The sequence below is a fragment of the Falco peregrinus genome, chromosome 2 (assembly GCF_023634155.1).
Source record: "Falco peregrinus isolate bFalPer1 chromosome 2, bFalPer1.pri, whole genome shotgun sequence".
In the NCBI taxonomy this organism is placed as follows: Eukaryota; Metazoa; Chordata; class Aves; order Falconiformes; family Falconidae; genus Falco; species Falco peregrinus.
The window spans coordinates 84,059,308-84,080,320 of record NC_073722.1 but is presented as its reverse complement, the minus strand read 5'-3'; the positions used below and the strand labels follow the sequence as shown (position 1 = coordinate 84,080,320).

Here is a 21,013-nt window from a genome sequence, read left to right as displayed (position 1 = left end):
ATGTATTTGAAACTCACACTGTAGGGCTACTGAAAGAGTAATTTAAATTGGCAGATGGCAAACTAATCTGTTGCCAGCTTGTTTGCTTGGTTTTTCAGTTTAGTCCCTTTCAGATTTTAGATGCTAGAGAATTCAGTCCTCTGAAATTCATGAAATCAAAGACAGTGCTCTCAAGATCCAAGCTGGCAAGGAACTGCTGTAGGGCAGTACTGTTGGGTGAATTGTATTTAAAATAAGGACGGTTCCTTCCTTTCATTTGCACAAAGAAGTTTGAAATGTCACTTTTTGTTCAGAATTGCAATGAAACCACAACTAGGAAAGTCAAAATCCTCCATAAAAAGCAATGTTACCCAACAAAATTGTATAGTTTTATTTGCAAAGCACTTTGTAACTATGTATTGGATGACATCTAAGCACTGAATATTGTTATTTCAATTGTGTTGTGTTACGGAGCAAGCACTGATGAAAGCATAAACTACAATTGAAATGTACACCTTGATTTTTTCCAAAGGTTTAGTGGTTGTGTTCACTGAAGTCTGAACTGGTGTTTAAAATGAGGACTTGCCTTGAGATTATATTTTTAGTGTACATTTCACTGGACGGCAAAGCAATTACTACTTAAATTTAGGAATTATTCTCTACCACATTATAGCAGGATTAGACACATTTTGGCATTAGAGCAACTTTCAGCATACATTTTGCACAGAAGAAGAAATAATGGCATTTGACAATCTGGCAGAGAAAAAAATGTTCAAAGTTTTGATTGGTTTCCAGCCTGTCCAGGAAACAGGATATTTTCAGGTTTTCTATGGCAGAGATGTAGATTGCCATAACTTTGTTTACCATCTTTACTCTGCAGAAGCATATCACTTCATCATGGGCAATTTGGGACCCGCAGGGAAAACTGCTCTTTCATTTTCTACATGTGGTTCAGTTAGCAATGGTCGAATTAAGAGACCAAGTTAAGGAGAGAGCAAAAACTTAATTCTAGTCATTCTCAAAGAAGGAATGAAGTGATGTTAAGTCATTTGGTTAATTATGTAGTTAAAGCCCATTTTAAGTAATATAGTCTTGGCAGCACCAAGACTGAATCATACTGAATTGTGCTGAAAACAGTGAAGGCTCAGATTCTGATCCTCTGAATGAGGCATGAAAACAAATACAAAACATGCTGGCAGTGAGTTTCATTTCCTCTGGGTAAATAAAGCATCACCTGAGTGTTTGAGGGCCACAGTAGTTTGTATTGGGTCAAGCTCCTAATCAAGTGGCAGTTTCTGTTTTGACAAGGACTGAACAGAATCGTAAGTTTGAAGAAATGGAGTTAACAAGCTCCCTTCAGCTGCTGCCTTTCCAGCAGAAAAGCAAAGGAGTAAGGTAACATGGATTCTCTAGCTAGTTACAGTGTCAATAAGAGACCTAACTTAAAATTTCTGCCTTGTAGTTCAATTTTACTAAACTTTTTCCTGTGTTTTTTTAAGCCACCCTAAGGCTGTACAGGTTTTTGTCCTGACTAATTTTCTGCTTTGTGAAGAGCTTCACAGGTCTGTTAAGCAGAACTAAACTTTGCATAGCTGCATGAAATCTGAAATAGGCCTGAGTGAAGGTAATGGATTATGCAGATAATCTGCTATCATACTTCAAACAATTTGAAGCATAGGTGTTTAAAAAGCAATAATTTTATATGGATAATAAAAAAAAGCGGAAGTTTATACTCACACCATACTTCCAGTAAATAGTAATTTTCTTTTCTTAAAAGAATTTCAGAGTATTTTGTAACAGGAATGTCTTTACATATAGGCTTGGCCATACGTAGATTCCTTCTCCTTAGTGAGAAGGATTTATTCTACAGCTAATTGAAATGTGTGATACTGATTTATTTCTAGTTCTTCTGTCCATTCTCCGCTATTTGCTAGTATTATTTGTGAAAGAAGGGAATAACATGAGGACTTAGTGCCTTCTGCCACATGCTGGGTGTAGTGCTGTAAAGGGGAAGTAGAAGGAAAAAGAAATCGTCTTTTATGTAGACGTCACTGTTGGCCTTCACAAGTTGTTCCAGATCAGATATTTTCTTAGAGAATTAGCTAAAGATAGACAGGAATAATAATCCTCTGAACTATAATAAGCATATAATCAGAAATCAATCTTAAAAATAATTTCCACCATTAAATGTAGCATAAATTGAAGAAGAGGAGAATATGGTTAAATCAGGCTTGGGGAAGAAAGCCTGTAGCATCTTTTTCTGTGGAATTCAATTCAGTATTAATTTGCTGGAAGCTTACAAAATAGAACAACCGCTAATAGTGGGAAACTATTGCTAATGGGCGGATGTGCAAGTTGAGGAGAAAGTCAAAACACTGCCATTGCTGTTGAGGTAAATCCTATATCCACATTCTGTGCTCCAGATAGTTTCATGGAGTCTTTCATGCAGGGAGAGAGAAGTCGTATGTTTCATCTTGCAGACAGAGACAATTGTTTGGATCTTGCCTATGACGTATTTTACAACATAATTGTTGGTAGTTTTTCACAGAAATGCTTTAACTGCAAATTCCATGGTATGCTTTCAGCTGGTAGATACATGACCTTTTCCCCTCCCTTTGTTTACCACTTGTTATTTCCCTAGCTCTGCCATGAAGAGATCCTTTTTCCAGTGTCGCTTTGCTACTGGGTATGTCCAGCCTTTCAAAAACCCAGTTTTATGTTGCTGAGGTTCACTCAATTTAAAATATGTGACTGTGGCTGTCCTCTGACCATATATGCAAGTGTAGATCTTCAGATTGATAAAAAGCTCATTTTGGTATTATCCTGAGAGACCTGCTATCTCTGATTGTGTTTTCCTTGTCTTGATTTTTTTAAGGAAACTCAGGAGAACATACTTAAAACGGCAATTCATCTATTTCTAACTACTGCAAGTAAATTGTATGACTAACTTGTAAAATGCTTACACAAGATTTTTACACTCACATTAACAGCACTAGTCTTTGCAAGTAGGAAAATAGGAATTGATTAGGAAAATTGAGTTTGCATTCCTAAAAGCAGCTTTTATCCCTGATTTCTATCAGACAGGCTTCATACCAAACTGTCCATAGAGGAGGGAAGGAATTGGCAGGAGTGTCCAAATTTGTCCTTTAATGAGATGATAGGTAGTCTTGACTGTCAGAGCAACAAAAACTTTTAAAGAAACAGCAAAATTGTGGTTTCCTTTGGATAAGGGTAGGTGATTTCAGAGCTGATGAGCTGTCTAGACTGTGTTTTGGCAGTCAAAAGATAATATACTTAACAATGCTTTATGTCAAGATTTTTCTTTTTGATTGGCCTACCAGCGATCTTTAAGTCTAATCTGTAAAAACTCTGGAATTGGCACGCTTTCATTGTAGTTGATTTTTGTTTTTCTTAGTGGGGCACACGTGTGTGGATATAGTTTGGGACATGTATGCAAACATACATATTCCTCTCTCCATAATTGGCTTTTCTGGGGCAAGGGACTGGTAGTCAGAACATTAAAAAGTAGTCTGTTCATATTGTAAATGGTACTTTCTGTTACCACACTATGAACAGTGCTGTAGTGGGACAGACTGCCCTGGATTACAGTATGAAATAATCTGAAGTAAGTGAGGATTATACAGAAGAGTAAAACAGTGCAGGCTTTGGTTTTATATGTTGAAATTGCCTTCTGTCATGGATTCTTGTGTATTTAGATTAAAAACTCACATCAACATTGTGGAGGAACTTCATTTTTTAGCAACTGAGAACGCTAATAAGTTTTCTTACATGCATGTATACTGAACAAATTAGACTTTACCTTCCTGTTTTCTTGTGTTTATGGTAGTTTAGGCTCATATATTCTTAAGGCACATGCATTCAGGGAAATAAATGTGTTTGTGAGAGCCTCTGTTTGAGAGAGTGGACCTGAAATCAGTAGTTTACCTATGAAGTGTAAACCGAATATATATGGAGTGTAAAACATTTAATCAAAAGCAGCACGCTTAGCTTCTTTTCCTTTAGTAGATCATGAGAGTAAGCCCATGATTTTCACATATATACATCATGATTCCTCTGTTTTACAATGTATGTTAATGCCAAAAGGATAGTTCACCAAGAGGCAGCCACCTCATGAACCTAGATATCATTTGCAATGAGGTGCAAATAAATGCTTCTCGTAGATGTACATGCTGTCAAAATGCTTTTGTGAAAATAGAAGTTAGTTTAGTGCTATAGGCAATGGAAATACTTTAAATGGCGGTTCTGGAGCTATATATTCTGCATTAGGAAATTTAGGAGAAATATTAATCTTTTATGTGCTGTTATGACTATTAGAATGACAGATGTTTTGATTGTCACTGGAGCAGAGAGATCTGTCAAGACATCTGATCTCTGGTACCTCAGTGATCTCTGGTAATCATGTTTTTGAAGGCAGTTGTCATTCTTCATTAGATAGTTGGGAAAAAAAAATAGTGATATGAAATTTATGTTTTAGAATACTTGATAAATGTGCAGCCATTTGAGGCTGTCTTTAATTTTCAGTTTCATTCTTCACATTGCAGATAGCTGTGTCAGAGAGAATTCAGTGATGCTCAACTTCGTTTAAACCTAGTGTCAGTATTACAAAATTTCATCTAGATCTCAAGATAAAAGGCTTGGTGTTTGCTTGAATACTGAAGATCTCTTGGCATTCCTTGTTAAAAATAAATACATCTGGAAAAAATAATTGAAAATTAATTCAATATTAATAAAAAAATACATGTTAATGGAATTCATAATAGACAGGTAGAGAAACAGGTGATGGTATCTGGTCTTCAGTGTCTGAAGTGCTGGAAATTTTTGTATATTTTTTCAATGTTCTCCAAAGATTTGTTTTGCATAGAGAATTATAACTACCTTGCAAGAGACCTATTTCGTACTTCATGAATAGATTTTCAGCTGTAGGTTTGTTTTTAACTGATGTGTTGGGAGAATTCAGAAATTACGCTGATACTGTCTGTGTATGGCTTAGGAGGTTGTTACATAAAGATAAAATGAGGCTTATTTTAATCCAATATTTTTTATCTTTTTCAGTTTAAGATTCATGAGGAAACATAATTTTGATAGTTTTAAGAAACATACAACAAATTTTATCTTTAACAAATAAAGACAAATTATCTCTGTTCATTGTTTTCCTCAATTGCTGATATTGCATAGCCTGTGAGGATCAGAAGCTGTGAAGTGAAAATAAATTCCGATGAAATTGGAACAAACCTACATCTTCCCAGAATATAAACTAATTTCATTCTCTTCCAGGTTTTGGGATGGTGTATGTTACTGTAGGTGTTTCTAAAAATGGGTTTGTCCCTTTGTATGTCTGTGAATGGAAAGAGAAGAAAAATGATTAAGTAGACTACAATGAACTGGTCTTAGTATTTCTGATATTGATTGCAATCCTAACACATTAGATTTTATACCAAATCATATCCTTTATTAAAAAGACTTACGATTTCATTAATCTGTTTGTCAAACTGGCCTTGTTCTTGCTTAAAACTTGAAAAAAGCTTAGATACTGGCCTTTTGGTCCAGGCTTTACAGTCTTTGAATTCTTTTAAAAGCTCTTCAGTGGCTTAGACCAGATCAAAGGTACATACTCCATCAGTATTTAAAATTTTAATTTTTTCTTGCAGTTATGATCAATTAAACTGTTTAGTCAGTTGTTCAATGTTGATAACGATCTCCTGAAAAAACTTTGTTGTTTTGAGGTTTTTAGACCAAAGCTGAATGATAGCTGAATGAAGGTATCTTTCAGATGCAGAGCCAGTCAAATGCAGGTATGCAGAATGTTACCATTAAAAGCATCCTAGTTTCTGTCACAAAAGGAAGCTCAGAACCAAGTATTTGAACTGTATTTGTTAGCATACATTAGTTGGCAGTATCCTTCAGTTAGAGTACTGGGAGATTAAAGTAATAATTCATTTAGAAGTAAGGTTTTAAATGCATAAGTACAGGATCAATTTTTTTACACTGTTTTGGTGAGTTAGCAGTTTGAAGTAGAGAAAATAAGACATTCTTTGTGACTAGTGTTTTTCAGTGTTTTTCTTTTTTTTTCTATCCTCAAAGCCTCTCCTTAGAACTTGCACAAAGCTTTAGATTTGTATCTGCCAGAACAATTGATTTTTATGAATTGAAAAAATTAAATGCAGCAAGTCCTGAAGTGAAATATTATTAGCATTGGAATTATTTTCTTTTTGATCTTTAATTCAGCATGAGACATCTTCAACACTTAATTTTGTAAAGTGGAATACTATATTCCAATAGTAGTAGCAGTCCTTTACATTGTCCCACCATTTGTAGAGATTTCCTTGAATAGGGTTATTTTCACTGTCCAGAGTTTCTTTTTTTTATAGTATTTCTCCTTTATATATCATTTGAGTCCAGATTTATTTTCAGTCAGTTCACAAATCAGTGTTTTGCATCGCTATTCCTCCCCTTTCAATTTCTCTCCTTCAGTAAGATTTGCTAGTCAGCTAGTATTTATACAAAAGATGAAGTCTGTGCTCTGATTAGACTCTTCCAGGTTGGTTGCCCTATACGGTCTTCAGACTTACAAGGTGTTTTCAGGTTGTTTATATTTTAAATACGAATCTTTTGCTAAAAAATTGCAAATGTACAAATCACAACAATGGAAGTTGTATATGTTTTTAAGGAGGACATAAAATAATGTGAATTATATATGAAGAGACAGCAAGAAAGATATTTTAAAAGCTATATTCAGGATACAAGTAATGTGTACTTATACTAAAAAGGTTTTATGGAAAAAAAATTGAATTTCCTAGTGCTTAGATTGTTTTGAGTGACAGAAGGCAAAATCCTTTTGCGGTCTCTGTAACTATTTTACACATCTCATTTCATAAATGAGCAAGTAGCAAAACCATAAACTCTGTGTGTCCCTAATATGTCAAGGTTTTATCTTGGAAACAGCTACGAATAAACTTCGGTTATTTAAATGAATACAAATGCCCTAAGTCCCAGAATGTCCTGGTCTGGTTCAGAGATGTACTAATAGCAAGCTGGAGACAGACATTGAGTGAAAGCTTATAGATCTTTCTCTTCAGCCTCAAGCAGTTAGTTATCACCTTGTAAAGAATAAACCAAAATGTAAATATTTAGTGGTGTTACAGATCACAAAAAGCTTCCCTGCCTCAGGTACTCAAGGAAGCAAGAAGCCGAGTATGGATTTCCAGCCTTCCTTGTATAAATAATATTAATCATACCTTACCAAATTACCCATTATAATGTGCTTTTGTCTCACCTCATCTGGTGGCTGAGAGGTGTCAGGTGCAAGAAGCCCCCCCGCCTTGAACAGCCCCCAGGGGAGTCATGTCCTCTTCCCAGGCAGTGGCTAAAGGCTCAGCTTTGGCTAGTAAGGAAGATTAACTTTAAGAGTATGATGCAGTACAGCTTGAATGAGCAGGATGAAACTCTGATTCTTTCTGTTTGCCTGTGTCATTAAAGAGGGAAGATGGATGCAATTGCATATATACAGGACTGCTTTCTGAGTAAGTGGGGGTGAAATACGTTCCATTGCTACCACATGTAACTCCAAGTAATGAAATAATTAATGGTTTAAGGCTAGAGGGTAATATACACCAATTTAGTCATGTTGAAGCAAATTTAAGATTATTTGGAGATGCCAAATAATATGTTTGCTAGGACTTGGAAACAGCAAAGAAATAAGCCTGATAGCAACTTTAATGCAGATTTCTAACTGATGATTTTCTACCCTGTTGAAAGTAGTCAGGACTCTCTTTCGATTTGTGTCACAGTTTAGCAAAGGGGAAAATACTAGGGAGATTGGATAAATTCCTTCAAAATCCCACTGCTCTTACCTTGCCTGAATTGTGGCCTTTATGACTTTTTTCCTTTTGATTTTATACTAAGCAGAAGGGTATGTAAATATCTTCCTGGAAGCATTAATTAGATTTAGGAAAGAGAAGATAAGGAAAAGTAATATGGCAAATATATTGTTTAGATTTTATGTTGTTTCTTATATGTTTACACAAAGTATTTTGTTTGTGTTCTACTCTCCTAAAAATGCCTGGAAAATTATCCTTATAGACTAACTGCAGTGATGCAGAGCAGATTTATGACAGCAAAACAAGAAGTTGTGGTAGTTTTTGAAGGCTTAAAGACTTGGATGTTTATGTACAGTGTGATACGCAGGAGGATTTTTGTGCTGGTATCTTCCTCCGACTCTGCTTTCATATTGCTGTTCAGTACCAGTGAAGTAATGTAAGACCACATTTCCAACGTGTTCATTGCTGGCGACTGCCCCATTTTTTCAGGGATGTCTACAACCAGCAGAGGAATCCAAAATCAGTAAACGTTCTTTTGTCTTAATTACTGAGATACTGCTCGTTCTCTTCATTTGTAATCTGTCAAATAAGCTTTCCTAATATCACTTTTGTAACTCCAGGCTGTGAAGTATCTTCAAGCAGCCACTGTTTAAGAAGTGTAAAACTACTTTCCTTTTTCCATATGAAGAGGATTTCTTGCCTCCAAAATTATTTATAAATTACTTTATTATAGCTGCTATTTTGTGATATGATTTAAAAAGCAAACCAATATTTTTCATGTTTTTATTTTAAAATATGATTTATTTTTATTAATTTCATATATAATTAATAATAAATAAATAAAATTTTGTTTATTTTAACATAAGTATATTTGATATATTGTATTATATCTATATTATATAGATATATAAATAATATGAAAATACAAAATAAAATAATAAAATTAAAATTGATTTAAAATATGATTTTAAAAGTGAAACAATATATTTAAAAAAAAATAATTAGGCAGGGACTTTCTTTTAATTGGGTATGGCCTAATGAAGCTTGGTGCGTTACTGACATACAAGGTTGAACTAAAATTTAAGTAATAAAATGATGACACATTATTTGAAAAAAAAGTCATAATTTTTTTTGATTGCTAGTATTTGCTAGCTTTTGTATTTCTCCTTGATGTCCTTGCAACAGGATGATACTGAGTAGAAGGATAAGAAACAGAATAGCTTTAGTCAGGTGATAGAGCCATTTTCTCTTTTTTTGCGCTTAGGAAGGATGAATGCACAGTTCACTCATTGCTTGCCCAAGGACTGTGAGTAAGGAATAAATTTCAAATTCTCACTGGCAGTCTGTTCAAACTCATTGTTTTGTGATATATTTGTCCCGAGAATCCTTAGAAAAATAGTATGTGTAAGTTTTCACACCTGTAAATACACATACAGTTACACCATTAAGCTTTGTTAAGGTTGTTACATTTTGCTACACAGATGGAGAAAATCACATCTGTATTGTTTAGAACAAGCTATGTAGCCCTTTCACATTTAATCACATAAAGCTCCATTTTTTTCTAGTTTTCAAATTGTGTTGAAAGAAAATGGTTTAAACCCAGATTTAATTAATAGAATATGATACATGGTGACTTTCTATTGTTAGAGAGCCTTGCAGATGAAAAGGCAGCTTTATGAATTACCTGCGTGTTTGTTCTCCCTAAGGAATGCATGCAAAGCATTGTCCTGATCTCTGTAAATGGGAATTAAGTGTTTTGAGGTGGTCGTGCATTTGTAGGTAATTTTACTTAAGAAAGATTTTGGTTGGACCACAGAAGGACCAGAGTACAGTTTCGTTCAGTTTTTCTTTAAAAATCATGCAGGGAAAGCAGTAGCCTATAATACTTTGTTTGGGTTAACTCACAAATTTATTGTGTTTATATATACCATCTTAGCTTAACAGAAGATGAAAAATTGATTGTACAGTCTTATTTGAAGGCTGTAATATTATCTGTTCTGAAAGCAGAACTTTTGGAGCCTGAAGAGCTGTTTTTGAATGATGCTTCTGGCATTTAACCCTTAAAATCATTCAGCATATTTTAAACATACCTGTCTTGAAATGAAAAATGATCTTCTGTTTTCAAGTCACTTACAGTTTTTAAAAATTGTGCTAAACTTCATGTAGAGATTTCCAAAATTACACAACATATCAATATAAATTTCTGCCTAATAAAATTGCTCTGAGACAACTTAATAATTACTTACATCACCAGAGTTCAGATGTTTTGGGGTTTTTTTTGACATTTGTTTTTTCAAATGTGTTGCTTAAAATATGCCAATCTATGAAGAAAACATTTAGCTTGTTGAGCTTTAGTTGATGTTATGCTTAGGTTCAGTACATTTCATCCTTTTTTAGTGCCACAGGACCGAGTTTTTCACCTGCTGGGGCATGTTGTTACCATGACAACAGTTGATCTTGTTTGCTATTCTCTCCTCTTTGTGCCTGACAAAAAGGAAAGCTTTTTTGAGAATTTTTTGTGAAAGCTGATCTAATTGCATTTTAATTATCAGTGAAAGAACCAAGAAATGGTTTAATCTGTTTCAGTAAGAATAAGAAATTTCTATTATAAGAAATAGCACAATGAACTTGGCAATTTAATCAAAGTTGACAAGATCCCTCCATGAGCTATTCTGATAAAAAAAGCATCTGCAGCTGATGTGTTACCAGAATACTAACATAGTGGTCTTTATAAGATTGTAACAGGTGTTTTACTGAGAGATCTCCAAGTTCACATTGTTGTATGTTCTGTTGATCAGCAAATGGAAACCTTTATGTCTTAGCAGATAATTAATAGATGCTTTCTGTTGCAGCCTTATCCCTAATGAGCTCCAGTGGTGATCAGAATGGCTGTTAATATTTTTTGGCTGATGTATTTTGTTTGCTCTGCCACTAGTGGAATTGAAGTAAGTGGAAAGTGTGGATAGCAAGTTTCTTATGAGTTAATACAAAGTGTGAGTGGAAATTCACACATGTGCAGAAACCACTAAGATGACGCAATGCATTTTAATTATTTGAAAATATTTGGTAGCATTTGGTTTGATCTACAAGAATAAGTTAGCTTTTTGGCACACCCACTGGCCTGAAGGCAAAAGAATATTTACTACCAATTGGAGATGTGAGACAAAAAATATGTAACATGATGATAAAATAAAAAGGAAGCATTTGTTGAAGAGGCAGTAGGGAATGTCCCCTTCAGACCATGCCGGCTTGATAGGAACATTCAAATGGGGTTAATGTTTAAGCCACAATGTGTTTTCTCTGTGCCTTTATACAGGACCAGAGAACTTGTTCACTCCTTTCTCCCTTAGCAGTGGATAATTTTTCTTTCCCTTGGTTGTAAGTTGTCCTTGAAGGAACTAGAACTGTGCCATGGTAAATGAGAATTAGACCCTCTGTCTTTCAGGTACACAGATTAATATATTGTGTTGAGAAGTGAGTATAAAAATAATTGAAAGAAAAAGCCTTGAATAAATACTGATTTAGCTTCAGCCCACAAATCAAATTGATTAGCTTTCTAATATTGTGTGAAAGAAAAAACTGCCATAACATTAAGATTAATTCACTACTAGAGGCTGCAGAAATGTTTTTTTTAACTGTATCTTCAGCCATGTTTATGTTACCAGCAGTTGGATGTTATTTGAAAGGTGGAACACAAATGTGCTTGATTTTTAAAGGAAATAGTAGTAGTTTGAGTAATGAGGTTAGGTGATATCTTCAGGAGGGAAGCCTGAACAAAAGCTAAAATATGTTGTGTACGTGCTCTGTGTGGCTAAATTAGGAATAGCTTATATTGGAACTTATGCCTATCAACATAATTTTTTTTATATGGTCACTGGTGAAAGCAGTATCAATAATTGTATAATTTCAGTTATTGGAACAGCCTTAGACTGAAAGTATTACAGTGTTAACAAACATAAATAACTCACTATTAATGAGAATTGTCATCTCCCTTACCCCTTATTTTTCTATGAAGTTGATAGGCCTAAAATTACCTTGAACTGATACTTCAGTTATCAGCTATATATTTTGTACGATTTTTCCACAGCAAGATTATGTATTACTTTGTTATTAAGTAATTAAACAGCTATCCAATAATAACATTTCATTGTAATTGCTGTGATAGTATGAAAAGATGATAATGAAATTGTGAGTTATTCAGTTGCTGTCTTGTTGGGGTAGTGTTTGATACTTTCTGCAGAAGTTAAGAAAAAAAGTAATGCTACTTACTGCCACTTAGAGGCCTCATTCCATCTGAGTTGTGAACTGGAAGTGTGCAAAGATGTTTGGTCTTTTGCTTTGAGTATAGAGTCTAGTTGATGCATTCTGCATGTCTAATGGAGGAAGCTAAGCGTCATAAAATACAAACATAACAGCAAATATTGAATAGTGTTATAGATAATATCTGCTTTTTTACTGTGTTCATGATTATTTCCTTCAGCCACGGTGGGTATAAAGCCCAAAAGAAATATCTTGAAGAGAACTTGCATATTTGGTGTTCGTTATAAACAGCTGCAGCTAGAATGTCTGCTGTTATTTATTCACAGATATGGAGACTATAATAAACCATTGCATTTTAGGTATATCTGGAGTTATCACTTTACCCTTTTCATTACACTTTATCATTTTCATTATTAAAACAGATGAGAGGGTCTTGTCATGTTTATAGTATGTGCCATAGATGAGGAAAATAAGATGGGAACGTGTGATGAACAATTTTCAGTGATGGCCATAGTCTGAGCAGCAGCAAATCAAATATGGTTACCTGTGATTCTAAAATAGGGGAATCTTCTAGAAGTTCGGGTGAGTCAGGTGTTGATGTTTCCTTTTCCTCTCTGATAATGCAAAACATGGCAGTGAGTGCCTTATCATGTAAATCAGTGTTGTTATGGGGGTGACTGATTTGAGGTGGTAAAAACGATCGTGTGGACAAGCTATGAGAAACAGTTGCATGAAAAGCTAATACTCCAAAGGACATGACAAAAAGAGAGTTAATGAAATGAGTTGGTAGCACAAAGCCTGTTATCTTAAGAGTCTTATTGAAGTGAAAAATAATAGCGTGCGTTAATTGTTTGTGCTTCCTCCATAACATCTGGTCCTGGTTGCTGTAGTGCCAAGACACTGGTGGTTTCCAAGTCCAATAAATGGCTACAGTTCTTGCATTCCTTATTCAGTAGTGCTTTTTAAGAAGTGCTATTTTTATGTAGTGTTTCTTATGCTAAATTCAGCCTCCTGATTAGAGGGGTAAAGCTGCATTTGTTTTCCTTTGTTAGAATAAAGTATAATTTGCATGGAAAAGTTCCTATTTTTAAATCGAAGAAAATCAAATTGTCAAGTGATTCTATTGAAAATGCAAGCATTTCTGAGTAGGTTTTCCTTTATCTTAAAAGTGGTAGCAGAAAAAACTTATGCTTGCCTGTTAATATTCTCTGTAGAAAATCCTTAGTTTTTAAATGTTAACATCATAAATTGTCTTGACTCCTTTCCTGTACTACTTACTAACATGTACTTCATCATGGCAATTGAGAGGAAGAAACAAGTGGAAATAGCAGAACACCTCCAAAGAGAAGTGTTTATCTTTTATTGCATGTAATAGTTTTCCACTGACTTACAATATATAATTCATTAGAAGTGCAACTTTATAACTGTCAAAGTTGCTAACTGTGGAAGCCAGTGCAGGATAGAACTGTACTCTTCATGGCACAGGGAGGGGACATTCAGCATCTTTCAGTGCATTCTTTGATCCCACTTTTGTCTTACTGGTATGCATCCAAAGCAGTTAGTTATAATGGAAGTGGTGTCAGAACATTAACTAACATTAGCAGAACAACAGCATCTCTTGCGAAAGCTGTTTTTCTCTGCTTGCTTCTGGTTCCACTTTGCTCAGTGCTATATTACAAACTGGTTCTAATTCTGCAGGACAGCATCTATCTTTCTTGCATCATCCACATGCTAATTGCAGAGAAAATCAGAACGGTTTTAAATGGCAGTTTGTTGTACAGGCAGTGCCTCTCAACCTAGCTCTTTACTTGTCCATGTTGAGGTTCTTAAATAGTTCCACTGTGTACTACTCAGGGTAAGTCAGCTTTGCCTTTAAAATCTAGCTCTTACAAGAAGAAAAAAATTAATTGGTAGTGATGAACCTGACCCTAGAAATTAGTCATTTGCAGGACAAAAAATACATGAGAAAAGATCAGAAGATTCTTCATTTTTCCTTTTTAAGTATCTGTAGACTAGAGGTTTTCACTTTTCTCTTGGATTGATTCTATTATTGTATCGTCAAAATAGAGAACTATCACAGGGGATTATGATCAATGTTCCAATACAGTCATTCCAGGTTACTGGCAGAAATAAGTCTCAAAGAAAAAGAGCTACAAATAAATGAATAGTGTATAACATTTTTTTAAACAAAAATAATTGACAGATGAGCAAGCTAGCACACAGTAAAACAGATGCCTTTCTCCAGGCAATGTAGAACCTTGTTACCCCGACAGTGGTGTCAGATTGTATTATATCTACAGAAGTCATCCTCCTACTGTGAATTTTTATATTCAGTCCTCATATCCATAGGAGAATTTTTATTTTTGCTCTCTTAGAAACACACATTTTTGCCTTCATTTCTGCACTTAAAAAGATGCAATTTATATATAAAGTAACAAAATGTATTGTTATTTTTTCATGGATATTTCTTTATTAATCATCTCATGTTTTGTGAAGTATGTACTGCTGTGTGAGCCTTTATATCTGTGTAGTGCTCTGGGCATCCTTTAAAAAATAGCACACTGCAGGACTTTGTGTTTGTATGCATTTGAGAGTGCTGTCAATTTTCTGATTTGGTTTACTTTGCAGATTCTGAAAACATCATCCTTAGCGGTGTTTTCTTAAATCAAATTGCCTGTCTGAGCTGAGAATGCCTGAAGCATTCCTTACGTTCTGCAGAAAATACCCTTGTGAGATAGACATGCTTAAGACTTTTCAGATTCTTTTTGCAAATTGTCCTACTTATGGTCCTGACATGAATAGAGCTTAATTGACATACCACCACATATGTCATCTATGTAAGTATGGTTTACACTTCCTGTATTTAACTTGGTAAAAAAACTTAAGCAGGAGCAATCTAAGCTCTATGCAACTTCTGCCTACATAGATCAGGAAAAGTTTGGGTTTGTTTTTTTCTGTAGCTAGTTGATGCTAATCTATGACCATACTTTCTGGGGGAGGGTGAAATAGTTCTGCATACAGCTTCTATTGTTTTTTTCCTTATCATTAATTTTCCACATTCATTTCTCTGTAAAATTTTTGGATGCCTGCTAGGCTAGTGATTAAATTGCTTCAAACCTTTGATTTTTTTAAAATGGATACTGTGAAACACAATTAGGAAGGGGGTGACAGACTGTTCAACTAATAATTGAAACCTGATGGTCAAGACTCTGGAGACTTATGAGAAGCTTTTTTGGAAGTATGAAGTACTACATCCTTCTCACTTGTGCATTAGTCTGGTAACATTTAGTCAGCATTTGCCTTTATACTGTGTCTTGGATTAACTGGCTTGATGAGTTCTTAATCTTCACTCTACTTGTCTTTATTAACAGCTGTGTTGGATTGATTTGTATAGGTTAAATGGTAGTCCTTATTTGACTCCAGTAAAATGTTGCTTCTTAGGCACAATTAAATTCTTCGGATTGTTACATACAGTGAATAAATGAAGAACAGGGGAGAAGGCAGTAGGGGAAAAAAAAGACAAAACTCATTAGATTTGTAAAAAGAAGTCAAAAGCTAATTGTAAAAAGAAAATATGAGGAAAGAGTGCATGGAAATGCTTTATGAAGGTTTGTTTTTTGGGCAGGTACTGGTTTGTTGTCAAGAAGTTTAAAAATTTAAATCATGTCAAGCTCCAAAATGAGTTGCAAAATCCTATAAAATCTCCTCTTAGGTCCAAGTCATAACATAGTGGTGCCTCTTCCCATGTTCCCTTTAGAATTTGGTAGAGTTATTAAATTGAGAATGTAGAAGTCTGTGGCGGAGAATTCCTAGCACTCACAAGCAAGCTGGAGGCAAGAAGCATGTACCCAGCCTATTGCCAGGAAGTCTGTCATTTGTGATGGCTGCCCTATGTATTTGCTGACCTCTTCTTTTTGTTGACTTGGAGGTTCTGTTTGGAATTGGCACTTGTAAGAGCTACAGTGAGAAGTGTTGCCCTGTTGTTAATGCATTCAGTGCTGGCTGCCAAGTAAAGGAGAGAGAATGGAAAAATACTCTTTTTATTTCAGTATAGCAGCTTAAGAAAGGTCAGCCTTCATGTGTGAGAAGCTGGGATTTTTATAAGGCATCTTAAAATGTGTTTGAAGTTTCAGTGCTCTTTCAGGATCCAGTCATAAAATCCTAATGAAGACAACTGACAACATAGTCAAATGATAATCAAATGTGTTGGATTCCCCCCAAAACAAACCCCACGTTTTTGCATGCCACTCTGGCCCCAGTTCAAATGGTCGTATAGGCAGTGGGGGTCTGACAGCACTTCTGAGAAGAGCAGCCATAAACCAGCAACTTTGAGAGGTTGACTGTGGGCCAATAAGAATTTATACCAGAAATTTTAGTTTTCTGGTTTGTACGTGGAAGAGAACAGTAAAAATGTGCTTTTCCTCTACATTACTTCAATTCTTATTTTTGATACATGAATTGTCTATTGCATGGAGTTTAGTTCTATGGCAGCTGTGGTCTTTTTTTGTTGAAGATTTATGTTCAACTGATCTGGAAAATATTGAGGCAGATACTGTTAAGGAATGGATTAATTCACCAAAGTCAATGGATTAGACAGTAAATCACAAACTGCAGTGATGCATAACTATCATTTGCAAAATTCCAGGTGGTATCCAGTGACAAGAGAGGAGGAGACATAGTAAGTACTGTAAGTGTGGTTCTCCAAGTAACAGTTAGCATCTGGAAAGATTCAGCACTGGAGAAACTGGTCATGAGGAATTTTGAGAGAGAACATAACTTTGCTGAAATACTGTTCATGTATACTACACATAAACTAGCATGTGTTGCGCTTTGGGCAGTAGTTATGTGCTGCTTCAGTTAAACCATGTCATGGGTTACTTTCAGGTTCATGACTGATAATTTTATGCAGCAGCTAAATTACTGAATCTGCCAGAATTCTTCTGTCAAAGCCCCTGTTGTAAAGGTTCATTGTTGTTGAGAGATGACTCAGGTAAACAAATTGAAACTAATATTGTGGGAATTTCTGAGTTTACAGTAGTTATGACGTGGATCATTTCCAGAAGACAGCTCAGTAAAGGGACTTGGCTAAAATTTGCAAGATATTGGTTCAATTTCTGGCTTTTACCACATGTTACTTGCTCTAAGACCTTTGAAAAGTCATTTATGCTTTGTTCTGTAATGCTTTTTGTGACAGCAAGCAGTCTAAATATTGTAAGTGAACATGTATTTATGTCACTTCCAAACACACTGATAATACATACAAATACATTCTATCCTTACTGCAAATACTGCAAGTGGAAATTTTGCACCTGAGGTTTAGTTGCTGGGTCTCTCTTTCTGTATGTTTCAGGCTAGAAGTGTAACAGTAATTCCTGCTACTGTTTCCAGGGGATTCTTGATCTTTACAGATTTAGTTGGGATGGCCAATATAGGTGGGCTTTACCCTGGTAAATGTGGAAGAATGCTGAGAGCAGCTATGATGAACAGAGACACAAGCCAAACGTAGTAGGCTTATAACTAAGGACCAATGAAACTGGGATGGTTACTGCCCTACTTCTATTCATCCTTGCAAGTAACATTATAAAATATATTTTATTCAGGTAGGACTAACAGCCATCCCAGTTGCTGTGCCATCTATCATAAAATATTTTCTGTTCTGGAGAATTTAAGTAGGGTGACAAAGATGCTGGCCTAGATTGCTGTCAATTACTCCTCCTTTCCTCCCTGCTGTTTGCTGCTTGAATTCCTTTTAATAACATTATTAAAACCTGATAACTCATTGTCAATTGTTCCCCATTAAAGCCAGGTGAGCAGTATTGATTTGTAACAAATGCAAATTGATCTGTTAAAGTCAGTGTCGAATCTGACTTGACAAAACCTGCAGTTGTAAGGTTTCAGAGCAGATAATGTGGTTTATTTTTACATTGTGAAGTGCAGAATAGACACACAATGCTTTTCAAGTGACTTTCAGCAATTAATAGCACACTGATTTATTTGCATATCCAAGGAAGTGTTCTGTGCAGTTTGATATTATAAAAATATGTATTGATTCACACCATTGAAAATGCATTGTGAGCTAAGAAATGCTTCTGGTTTTGGCCTTCAGAACTGTCTAGCATCTCACAGAGCCTGACTGCTGCTTTTAATTGCGCCCTGAACAACAGACTGAACAGACATGAAAAATTATAATTGCTGAGCTCTTTATGTGTGAGTTGATAGGTATATCTGCAGTCAGGAGACTGTGAATATGCTGCAGTTTGTCATCTTAGTTTAGTTCAGTGCAGTAGCCCTTGACACTTAGTCAAGAGAACGGCTTCCCACAGATGATGAGATGTTCTGATACTATACCATGATGGTGTTGTAACATGTTATTACTTAAGATGAACTAATCTTCACTATCTTTTGTTTATGTTCAAATTTAACTAGTAAGGTTGGCATTCGAGGTGTGGGCAGAAATGGAGTACCTTCTGCAGAATTAACTGATATGTTAAAATCACAGTTATTCAGAATTACCTTTTCTGTGGGAAATCTTTTATGAAACTGACGTTTTAATCCCACTTTCTAAGCAGAACTATTCACTATCCATTTAGCTGACCAATTTTTAACCCAGTGGTTAATTTCAATCAGACTTGGATGTCACACCTTCTTAGGTATTAGTCAAGTAGCCATCAGGCAAAAATCTGTAAGCTTCACTAGTTCTGATGATCAGGTAATGAAGCTTAGGAAGCAATTTAGATAACCAGTTTAACAACTTCTTTTCATTGAAAATACTAGTTTTCCATTCAAAACATGATCTTGTGTGCAGAGAGTTTTGAAATTGACTGAAGAAAGGTATACTTAAAATAGCAAGTTTTTTGGTTCCAGTATATGAAAAACATTTAAATATCAGAATCTTTAAATATCTTTTTTAAGGCTTACCTTGGTAGATAAAAAATTGGCAGTTTATATTTTTTTCATATTGAGAATTTAAAGATAAATTGTGATAAGGCATTAATTGAACAGTTTTTCTTAAGATCTCATCAGAATTAGCAGAGAAATCTACTGATTGTGTGGATTTTAATGGTGTAAAGCCATAAATTAATTCAAATCACTCAAAAGTTGGCCCAGTTTTGCCCTCCTTGGTATATACTAGTTTTTGGCAAATATAACCAATGATTTCAGAAGATAATGTATAATGCACACTGTGGGATGGAAAGATTACAGATCACCGAGCATGACTGACTGCAGCTGTCATAAGGAATTCAATTTAAGGTTTAATCCCAGATAACTACATTTGTGAACTTGTGCAAAAAACTGTCAGAAATATTGGAGGATGATGCTGTTTTTTTCCTGAGCTACATGTACTTTGATGTGTGACCTAACAAAGCATTTCCACCTCTCTAGTTTAACCTTTGACTATATATTTGAGTTTTATTTACTCTTAGAATTTTCCTCTTCGTAGTGCTGTCTAATCAAATAAAAATACATTACTGAGGCTGTAGTTAATACCTTAATCTTTTAGGCATGGGTTACTTGCCTTTTGATTTCCATCTGCATTTCTGATTTGCCTCCCACTGTAGTGCATAGATACTGTACCCAGATTCTAACAACATCTGTATTAGGATATGTATATATACCTATATTATATATAGATGTCCATTAAAAGTGTGATACGTGAATATAAAAATGTGTACATAAGTATACGTTCCGCTTGTTGGCTTTTGTCCTCAAAATGCCTTCTCAAGACTTAAGTTCGATAGCATTACTATTTTTCTGAAAGCCAAGTCTCTTTCTTTTCCCAGCTGTATGTGAGGCAGCCAGGTTTGAGCTCTTTGTTACATCTACATTTTTTAATTGTTATTTTTATAGGCACCAGGCCTGTAAAGTCAGGTCATCTCTTTTTGCTTGCATGTCTTTAATCAGATCATCTACTGGAAACATGTGGGTTTACAATAGAGCCAACTGTAATTGCAAGCTAATCTGCTGATTCTGCACCTTCAGTGCCTTTGGCTGTGTGCCTGATATTACTCTTAATAGTTTGTTAATACCAAATGCAAAAACATTGCTTCCTTAAGCACTTAATAGGATGTACTGTAACGGAGATAAATGGCCTGTAGCAGTCTTTATTTGTGTTTTAGGAAAATGAACTGAAGGATGCTGTCCAAGAAAAGAATCGCCTGAGCCTTCAGTATGCAAGTGTGTCCGCAAAAGCACTGCAATATGACCAGGTAACATCATAAGCACAGATCTCATACATTCATTTATTACAAAAATCAGGCTGCAGAGTGGATGGAAGTGGATTGTGTAGTCATTTTTTCTGATTTGCTGCTTCTACTTGAGAACAGAAAATATTTTCATTAAAAATTACAAAACATTATTTTTATGAACAAATGTTATTTTCAAGTGAAAATGTAAGACAGATAGACTTCAGAGAGGTACATCATGCCTCTGATGCATATTTTCTTAGTATTGTAAATTGGTATTATGCTTTGGTAAAAAGGCTTTTGGTGATTTTGATGAGACTTGATTGAAAATTTCTCTTTTTCTGAAAAATACTGATAGGAATGATTTCTTTCTAGGAGGTCTTTTTCCTATCCTTCCACATTTTTCATTTGCATTTTAAAATTTCGTAATAAGATGTTGAAAAGGTCTTGCCCAAAAGTCTATTTAGCAGTTATTTCCCGTGTAGCATAGCATAATTGCAGCTATTGCAGATCCTAATATAAAAACTAATTTTATAGCAAAGATTTTTCTCCAGTTCTTTTCTGTGCCTGTTATGGGATAAAAAATATCTTTCTGACTACAGTGTGATTATACCTATGGCAAATACTGTATGGCGTGACTAGCATGGGAGGAGTGGCTGATGTGCTTTACCTCACCACATACGCACTCAGTGGAAGAAACATCATGAACAGCCACTTTACAGGGCTACATTTAGCTAAAAATAAAAACTCCAA

The 21,013-nt window shown here is 35.0% G+C and overlaps 1 protein-coding gene across 4 annotated transcripts in view; it reads left to right on the top strand.

Moving 5' to 3' along the window:
• The window catches only part of RIMBP2 (RIMS binding protein 2), a 162,224-nt gene that overhangs the window by 71,352 nt on the left and 69,859 nt on the right, over positions 1-21,013 (top strand). For all 4 annotated transcript variants that reach the window (XR_008745803.1, XM_027780786.2, XM_027780787.2 and 1 more), the window contains one exon: positions 20,195-20,284. Coding sequence is in view for 3 of the 4 variants with exons in the window: in XM_027780786.2 (XP_027636587.2) it covers positions 20,195-20,284 (90 nt within the window). In the remaining variant the exon portion in view is untranslated. The remainder of the gene's footprint in view (positions 1-20,194; positions 20,285-21,013) is intronic.